Source organism: Rhinatrema bivittatum, chromosome 3 (assembly GCF_901001135.1).
Source record: "Rhinatrema bivittatum chromosome 3, aRhiBiv1.1, whole genome shotgun sequence".
In the NCBI taxonomy this organism is placed as follows: Eukaryota; Metazoa; Chordata; class Amphibia; order Gymnophiona; family Rhinatrematidae; genus Rhinatrema; species Rhinatrema bivittatum.
The window spans coordinates 31,420,412-31,443,883 of record NC_042617.1 but is presented as its reverse complement, the minus strand read 5'-3'; the positions used below and the strand labels follow the sequence as shown (position 1 = coordinate 31,443,883).

Genomic DNA, 23,472 nt, shown 5'->3' with positions numbered 1-23,472 from the left:
GGAGGCATTTTTACACTGGTAGTGCCTAATATGATCTTTGCTTCATAATATATAGGTCTTGAGATAATAGGGAATAATTATCTTTGTGTAACAAAGTTAAACACATCATTTTTCTTCAATTTTTAATGCAAAAATAATTTGCTGATTTTAACAGATTGAAAGTAATAAAAACAGTGAATATGGCATAAGCAAAGGTTTGGATATATTGATTTATTCCAATTGATTACTGCTTTTTAATAAGGCCCAAAATGTTGATTGACTTGTTAGACCTTCGGTCAATCAGATGAAGGTCCATAGTTGAACAAATACTCTGACCCTTCTAACATCAGGTTGTGACTATTCTTTCTACTTTCAACAACCCTGTGCTTCTTTAGGCAGCAGTTGTGTGAGCATTTGAAAATAAAAATAGTTCACACTCACAAAGAAGAGGACAGCTATAAAAATCTCTAAATGCTTCCAGCTAACAATTTCAATTGTCAGAAACATTGATAAAAAATGGAACTGTTAAAGTTAAGGCAAGATCTGGAAGACCAAGCAAAATCTAATAACTGCCCAAAAAATTGGTCAGATCTGCAAAAACAGAACCCACAGATCACAGCAAATAACCTGCTGAAAAGTTTACCTGACAATGGAGTGGTTGTCCACAGTACAATGTTGCTTACACAAGGATCTGCATGGGAGAGCTGTCAGAAGGAAACCTTTTCTATAACCTTATCACAAAAGTCATTGTCTAAAGTATGCAAAACAAAACTTTGAAAAGCTTTAAAGCTTTTTGTAACAAAGGGCTTTGGACTAAAGAAATACAAATTGAACTGTTCAGCCACAAGCACACAGATACTGTAACTTCAATTTCTTATGTTTCTGACAACTAAAATTGCTAGATGGAAACATTTAGAGATTATTTTTTTAATCTTCCCCTACTTTCTAAGGGTGAATTAATTTCATTTTCAAATGCTTCGACAACTGCTGCTTAAAGGAGTCCATGATTGTTGAAAGAAGACAGAACAGTTATAACCTGAAAAGTTAGAAAGATCAGAGTATTTGTTCAACCATTATCTTTACCCTGACTAATTGAAGGCCTAACAAGTCAATCAACTTTTTGGGCCTTACATTTTTTATTATTATTATTTTTTTAAAAGTAGCAATGAATCAACCGGAAGGGTGCCGAAACCTTTGCACATTGCAGCATATTCACTGTTTTATTTTCAGTTAAAATCAGCAAATAGTATTTCTGCATTAAAAATTGAAGAAATGTTATGTTTAACTATATACTATGTAGAGATTGTATCAACTTCTGTTCACTTGATTCACTGAACCAATTTGAGCAGGGGTGCCTAAACCTTTGCACACAATTGTACAATGTCTGACTTTCAGAACACATTTCAAAGCAAGCTAATAAAAAAAGGAAAATTTATTTATTTTATTAAATAAAATAAAAAATAGCACCAAACAGCAATTTATAGAAATACGGTAAACCGGAGTGAAGGCAGATAGCTAAACTTCAGTATATAAAAGCTTTAAAATAAATAAAAAAGATGGATAAGATCCAACAACGGGAAGAAAAGTCAGGTATAAATATGTATCATGATCACTGGCCTTATCTTTCTGATAAGGTAAGAAATATTTCAACAGATAGGAGAACTACAGTACTATATCATTTGTAGTATACAAAGAATACATTTAATACCACAGAAACCGAAGCAGAAAAGGCATCAAGTAAATGGCTTATGCCCAAAAATTAATTGTGAAAAAGGAACTTTGTATCATATGATATGCAGATCTAGGAAAAACTGAAAAGAGTTTGTAATATATCAAAGAAATCAGATCACATATTTTAGATATTTTCTATAAGGATGCAGTGTGTTTGTATATTATATGACTGAAGGAAAGAACTGTATAAAATACCACAGAAAGAAGGATTTTTTTTTTTTTTTTAATATTGCTCTTTTAATAAAAAAAAGAAAAAAAAAAGCAGGGACACCTTGCATAAAACCTTGGGTAAATAAGAAATCAGGAAAACATTTACAAAGATTTGGGGTGCTATCTGCACTGTTTACTGGAATATTAATGTATTACAGGAGCTTAATTAAAATAATCAGATCAATGGAGAGAGGAATATTGAAGATGTAATTAAATCACACTTGACAAATTGGTACAAGTATATATTGTGTTATTTGATATAATTTTTTTGTTAACAGAATATAAAATTAAAACTAATAGCAAAATAAAAGAAATCCTTTTTCTATTATTTTACATTTTATTGTACACAACTGAGGTCTATATTCAAAGAGCACTTAGGCCGGCTAATGGAGAAGTTAGCCAGTAAATGAATATTTGGGCCCATAGACTAAATTCTAGCCACCTAAGGGCACTCTGGAGGCGTAACTGGAAGGAGTTGAATTAGCTGGATGATGTAGCCAGCTAAGTCAAGTCAGGCCAAAGAGCTGTCCTAAAATTAGCCAGCTAACTTTACAATAGTTAACTATATTGAATAATGCGGCTGCACTATTGAATATACCTCCAAAGTTAACCAGATAAGTTTTATCCAGCTAAATTTGCTATCCAGTCTGTCACTAAATATGGACCTCAACTGTGTTTATTGTAATGTTAGAAAGTAAATACACAGTAGATAAACTGATGTGCTGCAGCAAAACATTCACTTTTGGTTTTAAGGAATATCAGATTGTTATTTTTTTTAATTTGATTAAGTACTATAAATATAAAATAAAATCTTACATTTAATCCTGTGGAAGGCTAGCATTTGCCATAAAACTACTGTAGAACAGGGAGCAGTAGTGATGAGTGACCAAGTTAATAAAGAAATTTTGACTCCAGCAGCTTAACCATATGAACTGTTTAAATACAAAATATATTTTCAGAGAGTCAAGACTGAATAAATGAAAAATTTACTACCTATGAAAATCAGTAGTTCTCTGAGAACTATGAACGATAGTTCACAGGAAACCTCCATTTGAGTCTCCTGTCCACTGGAGCTGGAGCACACAGCAGAGGCGATACTTCGGGTCAGAGGGTAGGAGCAGGACAGCTACTGTGGTCGGGGAAGCCCACTAGCTGAAGAGTAGCACTGGGTGGTTTTGTCACTGAGGACACTACTTTTCTAGCTCATTTGCAAGAGGGTACTTGTGTCTTTGGAGGGAGCAGGTACAAATGGGGGAAGACAAAGGCCTATTTCTAGAGTAGGGACCTGAATGGATCTATACCTGCAACCCTGTGTATTAGGGATCTCCCTCTAATATGGCAGCATTTTCAAGCTTCCTTAGGAGGTGACCGTTAAATTCCCTCCGGGGACTGCTAGAGATTTTGCAGAGTCTGGGCACCTCCGACTGGCAGCTGAGCAAAAGGGACGGGTTTAGCTTCGGAGGTGTTGCCTCTTGAAGCCCAAGAGTTTTGGCCGCTTAGCTATTTTTCATTTCACATTTATAATACACCTTTTTTCAAAAGGAACCCAAAGTGATTTACAATATATAAAAATACAATCAATACACACAATAAAATCCCAGTTTTCAGGCGCACACACGGGTGAATCTTATGCATCTTCTAATATTTCAGTACATAAACTGAACTCTGTTATGGAATCACACAAGGGGTGTTCCCTCTGCAGTGTGATTCCACAGATAACAGTGGTATTGACAAACAGCCTCCCCTGAAAACACAAGATGCAGCTCTGCTCCAGTGCCCACTCAGTTTAGCCCTTAGTGCATCGTCCTTATGAGCTAACATGCAGCAAGCATGGTCCATGAGCAGAGCTCATATAAAGCTTTGCAGGAGGAAGAGGAGGAGAGGGTGTGGCTTTGCTTCTGCAGACATCCTTCCGTCTGTTATTTTGTGGATGCTTTTGTTTAGATTTGTTCTAGCCACCATTAAACTCCTCTCTCTGTGGCCATGGACAATCTGAGACGAAACTTTCCCAGGGTCTGATAATCCACACTTACAGAACTTTACACAGGATGCTTCAGAAGTTTAGATGCAGATGGAAAAAACGGAGTTTAAAAAGGGCTTCGACATTTATAGAAGATAGATCAGTTATATATACACAGAACACCCAAGTGCTTCGCCACCAGCTAAGGAAGGCTAGAATCTCAAATCTGGTTTGCCAGCTTTAAACAGATGTGGCTTCCAAAATAACACAGTTTTACAATTACTGGCCGTTTCATCATGTTTTGATTTTTTAAATAAAGTTTGCTATAAAACAGTTTTATAGTATTACAGGGCATGTCTTCACTCAGATCATCAATTGGCTCAACATATCCAAATCTCTTGTTGTCTGCACAGTGTGCTCTCGTGCAGGGCAATGACAACTGAAGGTCATACCTTATATTAACATTCTAACCTCAGGCTGCAACGCTTCCAAACACAAGCTCAGTGTTTGCTTTTATTTGCACTCCTTGGTCTCCGTCAGGTTGCCAACCTTTTCCCTTTTCCCCACTGTGAAAAAGTGAAGGTGGAGACCGCTCCTGGACCCAACCACTGGTTTCCATTGTCACTCCCACTTATGCATACCTCAGACCTTCTAAAACTAAAAGTTGCTCTCTCTTACTCTGCATCAACCTGTGGTCTGTTCTGAAAGGACACCCATGAGAAAAACACACACACACACAAAAACACCTTCATCCGTGGATCCTCCCTTTAGCACAGTCTTTTCTGATCACTCTGTATTCCAAGAGGCTGATGGACTAAGTGAAGAAAAGCTATGCCAAGGCCCCTTTGCACACAAATATGGCAACTAGTGCTCACTATTTTCCCTTTCAGCATGCAAACATTGGGGTTTTTCAGCTTCACAAATACATTTAGTGCAAAATTCCATTTGTTGTGATGTCAAATTATGCAAATAAGCTCAATTAGCAGTACAGAGTAAAAACTAGATGTGAAACTGGCTTTGCAAAGCCAATTTCACAAAAACATTACCTGCACTTCAATGTGAAATTTGCAGTAGTAAATCTACCCATGCTATTTTTCTACTGGGCTTATTTGCATAAAAGTCTGGATAGAAAAATAGTGCATGCTAAATCACGCATAGTGAACAAAAATGTATCCATTTGGTACATCAGCCTCTAGTTTTCTTTAGAGGGGGAGGGGTTAAATTTATACTACTTGCAAATATATTCTCAAGAATAACATTGAAAAAGAAAAAGTAAATATTACAATAAATTACTACAAGAATAAAAATATAAAAAAATTCTTGAAATAGAGGAAAGCATCCTGTGGGGTCTGGGAGGATCCAAACATACAGAACGGAAAAGAAGGGGTGAATGGAGCAACCACTTCTTTAAAGGAAATATTACAGAAAAGATCGGTCTCAATATAAGCAGATAATGCTTACTGATCCTCTACATCTGGTGGCTTTTCAGGAGCCACGGCCTACCAGCACATCTGACTGGGACCTCTGCTGCTAGAAAAAAAACTCTATAGCTGGCTCGGCTCACAGAAAATGTATTTAATTGCACATTTCATCTCAGGCTTACAGGGAAAAGTAAGCATAAAGGTTGCTCCAATAGAGACTGCCTCATAACAAAAAAAGGTTTAGGGTGCTGTTATGTAATTCTGCAAAAATCTGGAAATATGGCCATGGCCATGAAACCCACTGTCCTTACAACAGAAAAGCATTCCTAAAATTCAATTCCTATCAGATTCAAGAACAAACATAAGACGGGTAGCCCGAGAAACTACTTCAGATTGAGAGTCTTGGAGGAACACAGTCTAATTCAAATTATCTGCTGAGACCTCCCTACTTGCCAACTGTTCTTCAGTGCTGCTATTACACAGCCCAAGAGGTAGAGAAAACACCCTGGTTATGAGGGAGGGGTTGGTGGGTAAGACCCATTCCACTGGCACTGCCACAATTTCAAGACAGAATTTCTTGAGCACATCTCCAAGTCTTCCTGGAATGCTTCTCCAGGGCCTTTTCCTTTCAAATGTACAGAAATGCCATCTTTAATCGGGCTAGCAAATCTTTGAACTGTTGTTCCAGGTGCTCCAGTTTGGCTTGATTCTACCCCCAAAGCTTGGGCCCAAATCTCATTAGATAACTCCAATACTCTGTTTCTCGTCTTTGTTAGGGCTCAGTCCATAGGTACTCAAGAATCACCACCGGAGGGCTGGACACAATCGTCTTAAGTTTTCACTTTTGCACAGGCAATGCTATTCTCCTCTTCCCATAGCGTCCTTGCTAGCAGAATCTCACTCCCTACAGCAGTCATTATCTTTTGGGGGGGGGGTCTCAGGCGGTAGTCCTCCTGTGAACCTCAGTGTCTAAAGAGCCCCTCCCTGTCCCCAAGACAAAGAGGTGACAATGCCTTCTGTCACGGCTGCTGCTCTCGACTCCTCTGTGAAAGACTCACCTCCCATGCTGGAAGGAAGAGTACACATGCATGAGGACAGTGAGATCTTCAGCTCACTGAAGGGATCAGCTCCTTCACCAAGCCCTATACTCCAATAGATCGTGTCAAGGTTGGGGAGCTACAAAGCCTGTAGCCTGAAGAAGCAGAGGTATCGACAAGGTCTCAGGGGAGTATGATCTGATCTTCCCTTTCCTCCCCCCCAATGTTACCAGGTTCAGGACAGTAGAGTGCAGAGTGTGTGTTCCTCAGTGGCTCAGAGCTAAACCCATGCACACCCAATCAGAAGTTATTTGGGATCTCCAGCCTCTAATTTTTCTCAATTCTGTCGCTGAATGTATTATACTGTTATTGTTCATGCCCTGCACGCAGATTTGATGGCAGCACATCAAATAATCTTGACATACATTGACATCTAAAGTAGACCATCTTTGAAATAAATATCAAGATTCTTTACTTATGATCAAGTTTTTATCTACTTCACAGAATACACACTGCACATATGAACTACACGATAATTGCAGAGAGTTTATTATTTGTTTTCAATTAATTTGTTGTGGATATATATCATTTATGAATTAGTTATTCATAAGTTACATTAGCAAAAGGCACAGTGGAATCTGAGCATTAAAGATACAGTAGCATGAGTGTCCTCCATAGGAGGTATGATCCTGACGGGACCCTGTTAGAGAAGATCCCAATCTTTTCATCCTCTACAAGCACAAACACATCTTAACACATTTATTATGGAAACAAAATGACAGAAAAGGCCTCTAATATAGACAGTCATACCAAAGCACGCCCCCCCCCTCCTGTCCTTATAAATGCTTCTACACAGCAAAGTGAAGTGGATACTTGGCTTCCAAATGAAGCCTTTGTATAACTTCCCGAAGCAATCTGTGCAGTGCTCTTTTCAGTGTCAATTTTAGATCTCCAATACTCTTGGGATTATAAAGCTCAAGTTTTGATCTTCCTGTTTATGACAAATCTACTAGCCCATCATCTGACAATATCAGGACCAGGGAAAGCCAAATTTGAGCTGAAGAGCTCATGTTCACTGTGCAGCATTAGTGGCCAAGAGGTACTCAGATTCCTTGCAGGCTATGACAACACAAGAATTATCCAAACAGAAGCTTTCCAGACCACACAGGTTCTGTCTTCAGATACGAGACAAAAGTATTCCAAAACCACCTGGAAATCAAAGATTTTGTATAACACACACACATGTAGACTTTTCGTTCCAGAAGCAGGAGGAAAAGCCTTCATAAAGTCATATGCTCCCAGGGCTTGCACAGCTAGAGCCAGAAGGCAAGGGGCTGGAAGTTCCATTGGGGCTCGGAGGGTGGAATCTCTAACCGGTGATGGACTGCAGGAAAATATCAGTCTGGGGGTCTTTTCAAGACACTGACTACCTATACGCTTTCTGTAATTCAGCATCTTCCAAAAGCAAGCCAAGCGGCCCTTAAGCGGTATATCATGTGACCTGAAGTCTGGAAGAATTGAGCCAAACAAATCTCCAAAATAAATTTTCCATTTTTTTCTAAATAACTAAGAAGTACAGCACAACATAGACCAGAGGTAAGTAAATAGAACTGCACTCCTTGCAATTGGTTGGGCCCCTCAGAAGTTTGGTTACATCTCTCATAATATGCTAGATTCCTGGCCTGGTGTTAAAAGTCTCTTGCCCACCAATCAGCTCTTGAACCTGTTGCCAAGCAATAAGACAACCGCACTGCCAGTCTATGGCTCCAACATACATGCTCTCTGACACAAAAAGACGCGCACACACACACACAAAGCTGCTCTCCCAGGTACATAGGCACAAACACAAAAGCACACATAGGTGCAAATATGCTGAAACATGCAAATAGCAGTGCATGTAAATATAATGCACACACGTGCATTATATTTACATGCACTGCTATTTGCCAAGCAGAAAACCCTGTTAAAAAATAAATAAGACACTAGGACCCAAGATGTATTAGGCCTATTGTAAAAACTTGTTGGGTGTGGGCCTAGCTTTCAGGAAGTCATGAGTTAATTGAATTACCAAAACAGCACTTACTGCCAACGCTCAAACAGTAACAACCTTATCTGTGAAAAAGGAAACACTGCAAATATTACACCAGGCCCTATAACACCAATATACCCCCTATTAGGGAAACAGAACAAGCCAGGCTGCTATAAATCTCTTCACAGAAACTACACACTAGCAGAAAACGTCACTTCAGTTACACATGCAGAACACAGATGGACCCTCTTCAAATACAGAATAAAATGACCATAAAGTTTAAATAGAAATATGCAGACAAAACCTGAACTGGAAGCTGCACAAAGCAAGACTCTGCATGTAGAACAATGGAGAAACAATCACCACCATTCCTCATAAAGCAAAAAATAAAATTATATAAAACAAGCCAAAATAGTAAAATCATACTAATAAAGAGAATAATTATTTCAAAACAGCTGATGAATAGAACATGCAATGATTAAAAACGCATAAAAATGTTTAAAAAGTTTCTAAACACAAATAAAATATTTCAAAACTGCAGATACCCAAACACCCAATAATTAGAACTAAAAGATTTAAAAAATCCCCCACTTTCCATACTTGAGAACTTTTGATTCGTTACCTTGAGATTGTTGTGGATTAGTCAGGAGTGGCGATGTGCACGAACTTTCTCCTCTTTTGCTCATATACTCACACACACACGTTCATTCTTGCACACATTCTCTCATTCTCACTGACACACACAACTCGTTCACATGTTCACTGAAATACTCATGCTACCTCACTCGCACTCTCTCATGCTCACTGATTCACATGTTCTCTCACATGCTGACACACACACACACACACATTCTTATCCCCCTGTCAATGAATTGATAAAAGTGATGTTTTTACTTATATTGTTGGTCAGGAAAATAAGGACTGGGTAGGAAGGGGTGGGCTGGAAAGCCCTAAGGTTATGGGTATTTTTTTTTGGGGGGGGGGGGAGGATTTAAAGGGGATTTATTTTAAATTATTCTAAATGTACAAAAAACAAAACAGAAAATAACCTCCCAGGCAGCTTCCTAATGGAAAAAGTAAATTCCCCAAAACCACGAGAACTGGTCCTTGGATGTTTTTAACAGGGCATCTAAAAATTTTTTATGTAGAAATTAAAGGGGACAAATACGCAATTACGCTGGATGTGATTCCTGCTGAAAGTCTCATTTTAAGATACTCAGGCTCTGAATGCCTTCCCCTTCCTACTCAGTGCTTCTCCACTGTTTCTAAATGCTACAGTTATAATTATTCCTCCTGAGAGTGGGGCAACAGAAAAAAATCGAGGTGGCTGTGAATGTGTGGAGATTTAAGTTTTTATCAAGATTACCAATTAATCAGTTTCCCAGATGCATGCTTTTTCCACTGAGGTAAGATCTAAGATGGAAGAGCAGGAGAAAATTAAAAAAAACCACTTTGCGGCATGGAAGAAACTGTGATGGCAATTAATTCTCAGACTCTCTCTGTTCAAGTCTCTCACACATAATTTATTAAGGACAAACTTATTATTCACAACCAGTTAGAAATGCTAGAAAATATATGAGGTCTTGTAATTTGAGTTTCTTCAATTTTCCCATCTCCAGGTTATCACCTAGGGAACTTAGAAAATGTGTGTGTGAGTGACGGGTTATCCTTTGATGAGGAAAAAAGGCCAGTTCTAAGATGTATCTTCCTAAGAGGAAAATAATTACTGGTAAGAATGGGGAAATAGGTCTTTGAGGAAGTCCTGGGGTCTCTACCTTATTAGAAGCCTCTACTGATGACACAAATTACCTTTAGTAGGGATAAGAACATAAGACATGCCCTAACGAATCAGACCAAGGGTCCATCAAGCCCAGCATCCTGTTTCCAACAGAGGCCAATCCAGGCCATAAGAACCTGGCAAGTACCCAAACATTAAATAGATCCCAAGCTACTAATGCCAGCAACAAGCAGTGCCTATATTCCCGATTGATTAATAGCAGTTTATGGCCTTCTCCTCCAGGAACTTATCCAAACCTTTTTTAAACCCAGCTACACTACTAACTGCAATGAATTCCAGAGCTTAATTGTGTGTTGAGTGTTAGTCTCTTTTTCCTTCTAGCAAGGTAAAGATCTGGTCTCTTACAAATATTTTCAATGTAAAGATTTTTCTTTTTGTGGCCAAAAGATTCAGATCTTTCCAGTTATTTCAAGGGCCACTCAGATCCGAAGGAAATATTTTCTCTTTCTTTGAACAGAGAACATTAGACATTGGAGAAAGTTTTTTTTCCTTATGTTTTCATGTAAACACTTCTCTGACTCATTGCATCTGGATTGTTTCCTGATTGATAAGACAGTGAAAACTCCTGTGAGCTCTTAGCAACTTTAATTTTAGAGATAATTAAACACTGGTATTAACGTTTAGCTGTTAACCTTAAAGTCTCTACAATGATATTGTACGATGTATTTCTTATATTTTGCTTCCTGAAATTGCTTGTCCTCCTTTCTTAGTTCATGTGGGCTAGCAAATTTATTACCTGCCTGATGTTTGGTTATGTATTTCTTTGGAAAATTTGTCATTATTCCTGTTATTTATTACATGGATTGCAATTGATATAATTAATAAAGATATAATTAAAAAAAAAAAAAAAGCTGCAATTACTCTCAAAGTGCTCCCTCAGCACCTTGTTGATATAAGAATCGGAAACTGAATCTTTTTGATGCAGGGCCTGGCAGGCCTAGGCAAGCAGGCATGCAAGGTTCAGACCAACTGACAAGAGGCAGTAGGTGATCGCATCCGGTGAGGCTCCTTATGCAAAAATACACACGCTGATCTCGCTCGCAAAGCACTGCAGGAGAAACTTTTTTTTTTTTTTTTAAATTACTCTTTATTTTTCCCATGGCCAAAGCTTGACAAGAGCCAACAGCAGAAGAGACAGAAGAGCAAGAAGTGTTCAACAAACATGGAGTGGAGGCAGTGGGAGTGTTTCCTATTGCCACAGTGATGACAGGAGGGTCTGAGGGGAGTAGACCCCAGGCATCGCGCTGCTGCTGCCACCTTTCTCCCCTTAGGGGAAAACAAGGCAGGACTAAGTCAAGATCCTCAGAGGAGGCTGTCATGCTATGAGATAAGAAACTGCAGGACCTGGTGCTGGTCACAGTGGCTCTGCTGCACCCAAAACTAACTATGTTATTGGGGTTACCAGCCCACCAGGGCATGCTCAAAGCCCTGATAGGCCAAGCCACCCCTGCTCTAACCTCATTGGTGAAGTATCTAGAGAGAGAGAGACATACACAAAATCAGTGGAGGGAGGAGGAAGAGAGAACTCCCCCATTCGAATCACAACAGCAAGCAGGCCCCGGGATGTAACCAGTGAATGTAGAGATGGGTGATGAGCAAATGGATTCAGACAGAGAGCTGCAGTACCAGGGGAAATAAGACTGGGTGCCTAGAACTTACCATATGAACTGTGTGTTAGGGGATTTGTTGATCACGTCAAGCAGAACCACAGTGAGACAGGCCCAGAGAAACCTGAGAGAAAACTGTTTTTTCATTATAAGCAGAGCTGTAGCGAGAAGGGCCCAGAAAAGAAGAAATCACTTCTTACCTGATAACTTCCTTTCCTTGAATACAGTCAAACTAGTCCAGACAAACAGCTTATGCACGCCAACCAGCAGATGGAGACAGAACAAGCAGCTCACTAATGTCACTCCTTTTATACTCTCTGTGCTGACACCAGTCAGGGACAAAGCTTGAAGATTGGGGTGGCGTAGGCACCCGCCGTTCTGAGTGATCAGAAGCGGATCCGTTCCCAAGGGAATGTGCCTGCGAATGGAGAGATCCTGAAGTATTGGAAACCACACTTGGCGAGGCCAGTGAGGTGCTATCAGGATCATGCGTCCCTTGTCCTGACGTAACTTCACGAGAGTCTTCAAGAGAAGAAGGGAATGCATACAAGAGACTGGTTGGCCATGAGAGGGAGAACGCATCTCTTGGCTGTGAGTGTTGGCTGCGAGTGAAAGAGCAAAAGTTCTCTACCATGCCGTTTTCAGGTGACGTAAAGAGTTCTATGCAAGGATGACCCCCAACGTTGGAATATTGCATCCGCTAATGATGGGTTGAGGGACCACTCGTGCGGATGGAAAGCGCGACTTAGGTTGTCCGCCAACACATTGTCCACTCCCGGCAAATAGGTGGCCCTGAGGTACATCGAGTGGGAGAGGGTCTCCACCCATATCTGCGCTGCTTCCTGACACAGTAGGAAGGAGCCTGTCCCTTCCTGCTTGTTGATGTACCACATGGCCACCTGGTTGTCTGTCTGAATTAGGATGACCAGACTGGAAAGGCGATCCTGAAATACCCTGAGAGCATATGCTTGAAGCTCCAGGAAATTGATTTGGTGTTTGGCTTCCTCTGGAGACCAAGTTCCTTGAGTTTGCAAATCAGCCACATGGGCTTACCAGCCGAGATTGGAAGCATCGGTGGTGAGAATTATTTGAGGGTCTGGAGCCTGGAAGGGCAGGCCTTGGAGGAGATTGATCTGATTTTTCCACCAGGCTAGAGACTGAGTGAGTCAGTGATGTGGACAGTGGTTGATAGAGGTTGGATGGACTGAGTCCATTGTGACCTTAGAATCCACTGCATGACTCTTATGGCCAAGCGGGCCATTGGAGTAACCTGTACTGAGGACGCCATGTGTCCCAGTAGGATGAGGAAGTGGCATGCAGTCGTGTGTTGCTGAGACTGTAGCTGGTGTGCGAGAGAGATGAGAGTGAGAGCTCGCTGTCGAGGCAGAAATGCCTTTGCCTGCAAGATGTCCAAGTCTGCCCCTATGAATGATAAAGTTTGAGATGTGACTAAGCAGGATTTTGCGTAGTTTGACGAGAAATCCTAGCGAAATCAGATTGTGTAAAGTAAGACGTAGGGATGACAGAGCAGCTTGCTGAGTGGGAGCCCTGATTAACCAATCATCTAGATAGGGGTAGACGTGAACACCTTGAATCCTGAGGAAGGCTGCTACTACCACAAGGCACTTGGTGAAGACTCGTGGTGCAGATGCCAGGCCGAATGGGAGCACTCGGTATGGATAGTGCTTGGGGCCTACTAGAAATCTCAGGAACCTGCGATGAGATGAATTTATCGCAATGTGCATGTATGCATCTTGGAGATCGAGAGAGCAGAGCCAGTCTCCTCTTTGCAGAAGAGGAAGGAGGGAGCCCAAGGTTACCATCTTGAACTTTTCTCATTGGAGATACTTGAGGGCACGTAGGTCCAGAATTGGACGAACACCTCCCAATTTTTTGGGGATTAGAAAGTACAGGGAATAGAATCCTAGGCCTTGTTGAGAGTAAGGTACTGGTTTTATTGCTCTGGACTGGAGGAGGAGGGAGACCTCCTGCTCCAGGAGTAGTGAGTGGTCAGATGTTCCTCACACCAGTAGAGGTGGGGAGTCCAGTGGAATGGAGAGAAAGTTCAGGCGATAACCTTGAGAGATTATGGTAAGGACCCACTGGTCTGAGGTGATTGTGTACCACCTGTTGTTGAAATGGCACAATCGGCCTCCCACTGGTATTTGAAGCAGTGGAAACTGGCTGCTGCTCTCTATGCAGGAGTCAAAAACCGGAAGCAGGGCCCGGCTGAGGAGCTGCTTGCGGCTTTTGTTTACGAGGTTGACGATACTGGGCCTTTTGGAAAGGTCTCGTGGAATGAGTCCTAGACTGTGGTGGATAGGACTTCTTTGGATGGAAGAATGACTTTTTAGTATCTTTCCTGAAAGGCTGTTCGGACGATGGTGAGGTCAAACATTTTCCTTCCTCGATGGTCCGAGACTTGTAATGTCGATGTTTCTCTCTATGATCCCCTCGGTCCTGAGGGGGAGCAGAGGTAGTTGAAGGCAGAGAAGTCGTCAACACCAGACGGTCACCGGCCGGTGGCCAATACTGGTGCGAAGTGGACGGTGCCGGTTCAGATGACATCGATGCCATAGACGGCGTCTGAGTTTGAGAACGGAAGAGAAGTTCCATTTTCTCCATTCTGGCCTTGCGACCTTTTGGTGTCATTAAGGCACATTTGGTGCAAGTCAGGGCATCCTGCTCGCACCCAAGACACATTACACAGACTTTATGCAGGTCTGTAATGGACATGGTGCGAGTACAGTCCGGGCACCGACAGAACCCTGACGCCATGGCCTTTGAAAAATTTAGCCACGGTACGGTCAACGGCCAGTAGGCCACGAGGGCCAAACTCGACAGGAATCGATCAAAACCGGGTAAAAAAAAACTTACCGGAGTACCGCGGAATCAAAAATTCGAAGGAGGGACCCCTGTGGGGTATGAAAGGTTTTAGTAATTCTGTGAGGAAAATTCCTGTCAGGAATCCCTGTGGTGCTCCTTAACCTGCGTGGCTACTGCTGCGCGGAAAAAAGACGACTGAAGGGGGACCCCTGCTGGCTGCAGGTTTAGTGCCATGCTAGGCATGGCCAGTAGGTGCCAAAGTTCTAGAAACGTTGACAAAAGTGTTCCGTGATTGGGCTCCATCCTGTGATGTCACCCATATGTGAGGACTACCACCCTGCTTGTCCTGTGAGAACAATTTTAATACAACCAATATTTAAACCTTATTAAAGTTCTTTCCTCTTCTTTTTTTTTTTTTTTAAACCAGTGAACTACCAGAAGATTAAGGAATCAGAAACAATGGAAGTAGTTCCAATAGTAAGATCTGAAAACACTTACCAGGAGCGAAGTACACACATCCAATCAAGTTGCTCACTTCATTTATCTATCTGTAAAAAAAATATCTTTTGCAAGACACAGAAGGTAGGAAAACAGTGAAGATACCAGCGGCATAGGGAGGGTCCTGGATTGGTCTGACTGTATTCAAGAAAAGGATATTATCAGGTAAGAAGTAATTTCACCTTCCTCTTTATACAGTCAGACCAGTCCAGATGAACAGAATGTACCCAAGCTACTCCCTAACACAGGGCAGTACATTGCCCAAGCCCCTCACAACACCACAGAGGTAAAGGAGACTTCCTCTATAATCTTGACATTCAGACAGTAATGTCTAGAAAAGGTACTTAAGGAAGACCAAGCTGCAGCCTTACAGATCTCCAAAGGAGAGATCAACCGCAACGCTGCCCATGAAGTAGCCTGTACCTGCTTCAACAATGGTGTACTCGAATCCACCCTTTTGCTTTCTTCATTTGATACGTTAATCTGGGATTTCCACGCCGATATAGATTACATATTGGTGTTACTTGATATATCAGCAGCTTTTGACACCCTTGACATCTCAGTCTTACTTACAAGACTTCAACACATTGGTATTAAAGTCTAGGGATGTGCAGCAGGGATGGATACATTCGATTCGGCATTCATATTCGTCGGGACCCAAATCCGTTAAATCCATTTTCGGGGGACCCCAATTCGTCCATTAGTTACGTATGGTATTCGTTTCCCATTAAAGTTAAAAAAAAAAACAAACACCCATCCCAACCCTTTAAATTTAATTAACTACAACCCCCCACCCTCCTGACCCCCGCCAAGACTTGCGGAAAGTCCCTGGTGGTCCAGCAGGGGTCCTTGAGCAATCTCTTGCATTGCTCCTACCATGTGACAGGGGCCGACCAATAGCACCGGTAGCCCCTGTGACATAGTAAGGGCAAAGGCTATCGGCGCCGTTTTTAATACCGGCAGCCGATGGCCCGAGTGCAGGAGATCGCTCCAGGACCTCCACTGGACCACCAGGGACTTTTGGCAAGTCTTGGTGGGGGTTTTATTCGTTAGTGATACGTTGCATTCGTGGGGGTTCGCCATATGTTTCGGAACCCCAGGAATACAACGAATAGGGACCTATACATTGCGGATTGCGCATTCGTTCAAATCAAATGCACATCCTTATTAAAGACACTGTACTAAATTGGTTTCAATCATTCCTAACAGATCATTATCATCGAATAAGTATTGGCTCACATTCTTCAGATTGGAACGCTATAGCTTCTGGAGTATCTCAGGGATCTTCTCTCTCCAACACTTTTCAATATTTACATGATTCCTTTGTGTCACCTTCTAAATAACTTGGGTGCCCATTTTAAGATCTACGCAGATGAAATACAGTTTTTTGTTCCATTTACCAAGTCCTGGACAAACACCTTAGCCTTGGTCAATCTTTACATCAAAACAATTAACAGTTGGCTTTCTCATAATCGCCTAAAACTTAATACTTCAAAGACGGAAATTCTCCACGTCTACCATACTACACTCAACATGCAGCCCACCTACCCAACTGGATGTTGATGGCACTACCATACCCATCATCTCTACAGCACGTAACCTCGGAGTAATAGTTGACACCAGGCTAACCAAGTAATTTTTTTTTCAAATTACACATACTAAAATGTGTTCGTCCTCTTTTTCATTCAGACGATTTCAGTACCATCTTGCAATCTTTGATATTTAGTGGCCTATACTATTGCAATGCACTTTTAGTCGGCTTACATGATATTGCTATTCGCTCTCTGCAGATGGTCCAGAACTCTGCCGCCCATATCTTGACCAGCATGTCTCACAAAGATCATATCTCACCCATTTTGCATTCACTGCATTGGCTACCTATTCAGATCCAAAACAAAAAGTTTTCCATTATTCATAATTTACTTTACAATGACTCCTCCACCTGGTTATGTACTGAACTTCGCGCATATCAACCCAATAGGAACCTCCGATCTCTGCATAAAAGCCTATTACAAGTGCCCACCATAAGAGTAGCAAAACTTGATATCACGAGAAGATGCATATTCTTGGTCGCTGTCCTCTAATTTGGAACTCGATTCCGGATGACCTAAAACAGATTATCAACTACAAAGAATTTTTGGGGGCACCAAGTCCAATCTCCAAGTGCTTGCGTTCCAGCCACCATTGCAAGCTCAGTTTCATCAACTCTGGCACTGGCAGCTTCACAGAATAGTCTTGAGACTGGGGATTCCACCTGGAAAGCAGGGCCCTCTGAAGAGGACGTATGTCAATTCTTGTCCACAGGACCAGATCCAACACCTCCATGAAACAGAGTCTGAACATAGGACCACACTGTCAGATTCTTCCATCCCCAATACTCTGATCTGGCCACACAATTACTTAACTCTTTGTTCTGTTAGACAAACTCGCCCTACCTTTGTATCAAACTGAGCTCTCAGGTAATCCAGTGTCTGAGACGGCTGAAGGTTGCTTTTGAGAAAACTGACAATCCATTCCAAATCCTGCAACAACTGGATTACTCATTGAGAGGCTGTGATACTCTCCTGAAAGGAGTTCACCCTTATTAGCCAATTGTCCAGATAAGGGTGTATCAAGATACCTTCCTTGCGCAGGGCTGCTGCCACTACCACCATCACCTGTGAAAAGGTCCTTGGGGCTATTGCTAATCTAAAAGGCAGAGGCTGAAACTGAAAATGCCCTCTCAACACTGCAAATTGAAGGAAATATTTGTGATCCTTCTAGATTCCATTAAGTACAAAGCGGTTAGAAATTCCCCTTTCTGCACTGCCATAAATTACCAACCTTAAGTGGGCCACCTTTAAGTAGTCACTGACCCACTTCATGTCCAGAACGGGGCAAGAGGACCCCTCTTTCTTTGGAGCCACAAAGTAAATGGAGTATAGTCCTAGACCATCCTGTCCTATTGGCACTTGAATTACAGCTTTCAGATCGAGAAGTCTCTGTACAGTAGACTCTACAACCTTTCTTTTCTCGGCTGGGAGACAAGGGGAAACAATAAAAGTGTCAGAAATGGGACAGTAAATTCCAGGGTGTAGCCAGTTTTTCTAATTTCCAGGAGCCACTGGTCCATCGTAATCTAGGCCCACCTCTGATTAAGTAGAAACTGATGGCTGCCTATCTCTGGTACTGGAAATTGAGCCCCCAAGCACTCACTCATTGCACTGTTCTAGAGAAGCCGGAACCTATGGATCCATCCTTACCCCACTTCCTGGAACAGGCTAAAATAGAATATGAAAAGAAGCTGACTGCAGAGGCAAAAACACATACTAAAAAAACGTTTTAAAATATATCTGAAGCAGGAAGTCTGCAAGGGAATCAATTGGACCATTAGATGACTGAGGGGTTACAGGCACTTAATGAAGATAAGGCCATCACAGAAAGACTAAAGGAATTCTTTACTTCATGTTTACATATGAATATGTTGGGGAGATATCCATTCCAGAGATAGTTTTCAAGGGTGATGATTCAGATGAACTAAACCAACTCACAGTGAACCTGGAAGATGTAGTAGGCCAGACTGAGAAACTGACGAGTAGCAATTGCCTGGACCAAATGATATACACCCCAGGGTTCTGAAAGAACTCAAAAATGAAATTTCAGATCTAATTACTAGTAATTTGTAGCCTATCATTAAAATTGTCCATTGTACCTGAAAACTGGAAGGTGGGCAGTGTATCCCCAATATTTAAAAAGGGCTCCAGGGACGATCCAGAAAACTATAGACCAGTAAGCCTGACTTCAGTGCCAGGAAAAATCATGGAAACTATTCTAAAGAACAAAATCACAGAACACATAGACAGACATGGTTTAATGGGACACAGCCAGCATGGACTTACCCAAGGGAAGTCTTGCCTCACAAACATGCTACATTTTTTTTTTGACGGGGTTAATAAACATGTGGATAAAAGTGAGCTGGCAGATGTAGTGTATTTGGATTTTCAGAAGGCGTTTGATAAAGTCCCATGAAAGGCTTCTAAGAAAATTAAAACCTCCTGGGATTGGGGGCAATGTACTTTTGTGGATTGCAAACTGGTTAAAAAGACAGGAAACAGACTAGGATTATGGTCGGTTTTCTCAGTGGAACGCCTCAGGGATCTGTACTTGGACAGTTTTGTTTTTAATATATTTATAAACGATCTGGAAAGGGGAGGACGAGTGAAATGATCAAATTTGCAGATGACACAAAATTGTTCATAGTTAAATCATATGCAAATTGTGATAAATTGAAGGAGGACCTTGTGAGACTGAAAGATTAGGAGTCCAAATGGCAGATGAAATTTAACAGACAAGTGCAAGGTGATGCATATAGGGAAAAATAACCCTTGCTGTAGTTACAATATGTTAGGTTTCATGTTAGGAGCTCCCACAAAGGAAAAAGATCTAGGCATCATAGTGGATAATACATTGAAATTGTCCGCTCAGTGTGCTGTGGTGGTCAAAAAAAGCAAACAATGTTAGGAATTATTAGGAAGGGAATGGTGAATAAAACAGTGTCATAATGCCTCTGTTTCACTCCATGGTGAGACTGCACCTTGAATACTACTGTGTTCACTTCTGGCCGCCACATCTCAAAAAAGATACAGATGCACTGGAGAAGGTACAGAGAAGGGTGACCAAAATGATAAAGGGGATGGAACAGCTCCTCTTTGAGGAAAGGCTGAAGAGGTTAAGGCTGTTCAGCTTAGAGAAGACACAGCTGGGGTGGGGGGCGGATATGATGGAGGTCTACAAAATCATGAGAGGACTAGAACGGTTAAAATGTGAATCTGTTGTTTATGCTTTCATACAATAAAAGGATTAGGGGGCACTCCATAAAGTTTGCAAGTAGCACATTTAAATCAAATCAGAGAACATTCTCTCTCACTGAACAAACAATTAAGCTCTGGAATTCATTGCCAGAGGATGTGCTTAAGGCAGTTAGCTTAGCTGGGTTTAAAAAGGTCCATAAGTTGCTATTAGTCAAGTTGATTTAGGAAATAGTTGCTCTTATTACCAGCATTACAAGCATAGGATTTATTTAATGTTTGGGTACTCGTCAGGTACTTGTATCCTGGATTGGCCACTGTTTGAGACAGAATGCTGGGCTTGATGGATCCTCAGTCTGACTCAGTATGGCTTCTTATGTTTTTTTGTGTTTGTTTTTTTAAAGGACAAGAACCTGAAATATGTTCAGGTCCTCTGCCCTCAAACAGCCTTAACTTTTCCTAAATCTCCTGAAGTCACGATATCAACTTCGGGACAAACAACTTCAAGCTGAAGCCTTTGTCCTAACCTCAGGGAGTCTCAGCATTTTCGAGTCTCCACAGTCCTTGACCATCTCTAATCAGAAACCAATCTTTAAAGGGCAACTTAGTCAAGTTAGTTTTAGAAATACTATCCACTGACCAGGTACGAATCCAGAGAAGTCTTCGAGCTGCTACAATGGATACTATCCCTCTAGCAGAGAAGCGGACTAAATCGTAGCTAGCAACCACCAAAAAAGCAGCCTCCGGCTCCCAGAGACAGGAAATCCCTCCCTAATTCCAACTGCGCATCTTGCAGCAGACGCAAACCGGACCTCGTCAAAATACAACAGCAGGCCAAGCTCTGAAGGGCCATGCTAACCACCGCAAAGCCTGTTTAAGCACAGCATCTATCTTCTGGTCCTGGGTATCCTTAGAGCTCTCTTTGCAACTGAGCACACCAAAGCATCAAACCCTGGGAAAGCAGAACTTCTGCGTCATCTGAGGATCCATTCTGGCTGGCTAGCGAGCCACCTCCTTTAAAATTAGCCTTTGGGGCCATCCACACCGCATCGATCAAGTCTTGCACTGCCTGTGCAGCAGGAAAAAAATGAGATTTCCTTAAATTGACCATAATGAGAGCCTCCTTTGGGGCAGCTGTCTCATACCTTTTGTCCCCTGCAATTTGTAACATGCGCAGGGATGCGAAACTGGGGACGGCAATTTTCCCCTGTAAAAAAGCCATGGCATACGCATGCAGTCCTCTATCAGGAGGAACTTCACTCTCTTGTCACCATTCCCTAAAAATGGCTCCTTAAAACCGCTCAAGGAATCCTAGGGAAGAACTCCTTGGGCAAAAGTCTTCTCCATAGCCTTGGCACGCTTCCACTCCAGAAGGTGCGGAAGGAATAGGGAGAGCTGGGGCAAGTTACCCTGTCCCCTGCTCTATGCAAAAGGCCTGCAGGCCCTTAAACTCTATTCAAGTCAAAGAGGACATGGTCCATTGTGGAGGATAAGGCTGCACTTGATCAGGGGGCCAAGGATGCAGTTCCTTGCAGACCCTCTGGACTTAAGAGAGGAGGCCCATCCTCTTCCAAGCCCTGTGCCTGTGGCATGGCCTCCAGAGAAGCAAGGGAATTACTCCTCACTGCCCCATCAACAGTGGCCCTCCACTGACGAAAAATAGTGGGTCTGCTGAACACTGCCAACAAAACTTTAAAATGCACTGGCCTGCACCTTCCTAACATGGCAGGCAGGCATGCAAAGCGCGGCCCCTTCTCCCATGCTGAGAAACACAGACTCACCTACAAAGAATGCTGAAGTAAGGCTCCCTCAGGCTCTAAGATCCCATCCCACACTGCTGTGACCTGCTGCTGCTGACACAGGGCTTTCAAGGAAACTTTTTTTTTTTTTTTTTTTTTTAAACTTTTTTGCTCCAAATTTAAGGCAGCTTAAAGAAACAGCTCCAGAATTAAGCAACAAGGAGACAAATGGAGTAACTACAATGGGGGAGAAAGGTGGGAAGGGGGAAAAGGAGGAGGAAGAATCTGAACTAAACCTTCCTGGAGGCCCCCTGGTCCTAGATTGCTCAACAGAGAGAGTGAGTGATAGACGGTCACCTCCGGAACTGCACTTTCAATTGGAATTTGAAATTTTCAAGAACCCTGCTCAGCGGATGGAGGGAGAGCTAGGTTTTCACCTCAGGAGCTCCATAAATTTTCCCTGTTCAGTCTACCAGGCTTACGTCCACAGCATGGGATGCATGTGCAGCATCTGCTGAAGCCAGAACACTGGCAGGTTGGTGTCAGCACAGAGGAATATAAGCAGTGATATCAGTAAGCCTGCCTGCTAGGTGTCATGCATAACCTGTTTGTCTGGAGTGGTCTGACTGGATAAAGAGGAAGACCATTTTTGCAGCACTGTTTGCATCCACTCCAAGTGGTAGCACCCATGGCATTAGTCATTCATTTTTCCTGTTTTCACTTATCCTGAATGAAAGAACATAGTAGAAGCAGCACAGCCTGCATTCAGAGGAGCAGACAGATCAATGCAAGTGCTGGGTAATAACGGATCCTAATAGAAGGAATATAGCAAAGGACATGCAGCCTGTTTACAGGGAATAGACAGACCAACACTGGACACTAGGATGTCTCTATACACCCAAACAATAAGTCACAATTGAGGAGGACAAGAAATAATACTTACTTATCTATATTTGAGTAAAACCATTCGTATATACACCATTTGTGGGCCTTCGGAAGTTTTAGTAAGTTCCGTAACCGCAGGCCGGTCTTCTGAGAGGCTTTCTTGACTGGTGTTGGCATGGTTGCTGTAAACTTCTAGACAATAAAACAGAGAAGACTTGCAGCTGAACTTCCACAGCAAAAGCAGAAACATTTTAAAGAGAGACAGCATCTGACTGGAAGAAAATCAGGTTCCTAAAAATCACATCACCAATTTCCAATGCCTTGAGCACTTACTGTAGCACAATCTAGGCTCATTCTCCTCCGTCTCGAAAGCACTACAGAAATCAGTGAACACACAAGGATGAGGTCTTCACTCTCATTATATAACTTTGGTCAGAAAGAACTACCACATGAAACAGTGGCATTACTTCCCCAGCTGATTTTGCATATTCTTCCTAGAGGCAGCTGGTTCTAGATAAGTCCATCATATATTAGATGCTGCCAGATTTCCCTTCCTAGCCCATCCCACCTTCCCCATTTATGATGCTTGTGATATTATTCTGGAATTATACTTGGAGAATGAAGTCAAGATGGCTCCCTGCCTTTATGCAAAAAACTTGGTGTATATTTATTTAGTCAAACCCACACATTCATAGATTTCATGGCCACTTGTTACATGTTACATATATAAAAATTAGAATCTGCAACAATAAAACAAAGGGACATTAAACAAACAATAACCAGTTACAGCAATAGAAACATAGTTGGCCATTTAGCACACAAACAGGTCGATACAGCAAGGCCGCGTTAGAAAGAGTGCGGCAGTGCCGGGCGCACCCTCGTTCCCCGCACGCACAGTCCTGCTCACATACCGCTCGATACTCTATTTAAATTGCTTGCAAATGCAAGCCACGTCTGCGAAGCGT

At 42.1% G+C, this 23,472-nt stretch overlaps 1 protein-coding gene across 5 annotated transcripts in view; it reads right to left on the bottom strand.

Moving 5' to 3' along the window:
- LIN9 (lin-9 DREAM MuvB core complex component) overlaps nt 1-23,472 on the bottom strand; it is a 168,807-nt gene that overhangs the window by 85,763 nt on the left and 59,572 nt on the right. For all 5 annotated transcript variants that reach the window (XM_029593048.1, XM_029593052.1, XM_029593049.1 and 2 more), the window contains exon 4: nt 22,566-22,699. In XM_029593048.1, the coding sequence (XP_029448908.1) occupies nt 22,566-22,699 (134 nt within the window). The remainder of the gene's footprint in view (nt 1-22,565; nt 22,700-23,472) is intronic.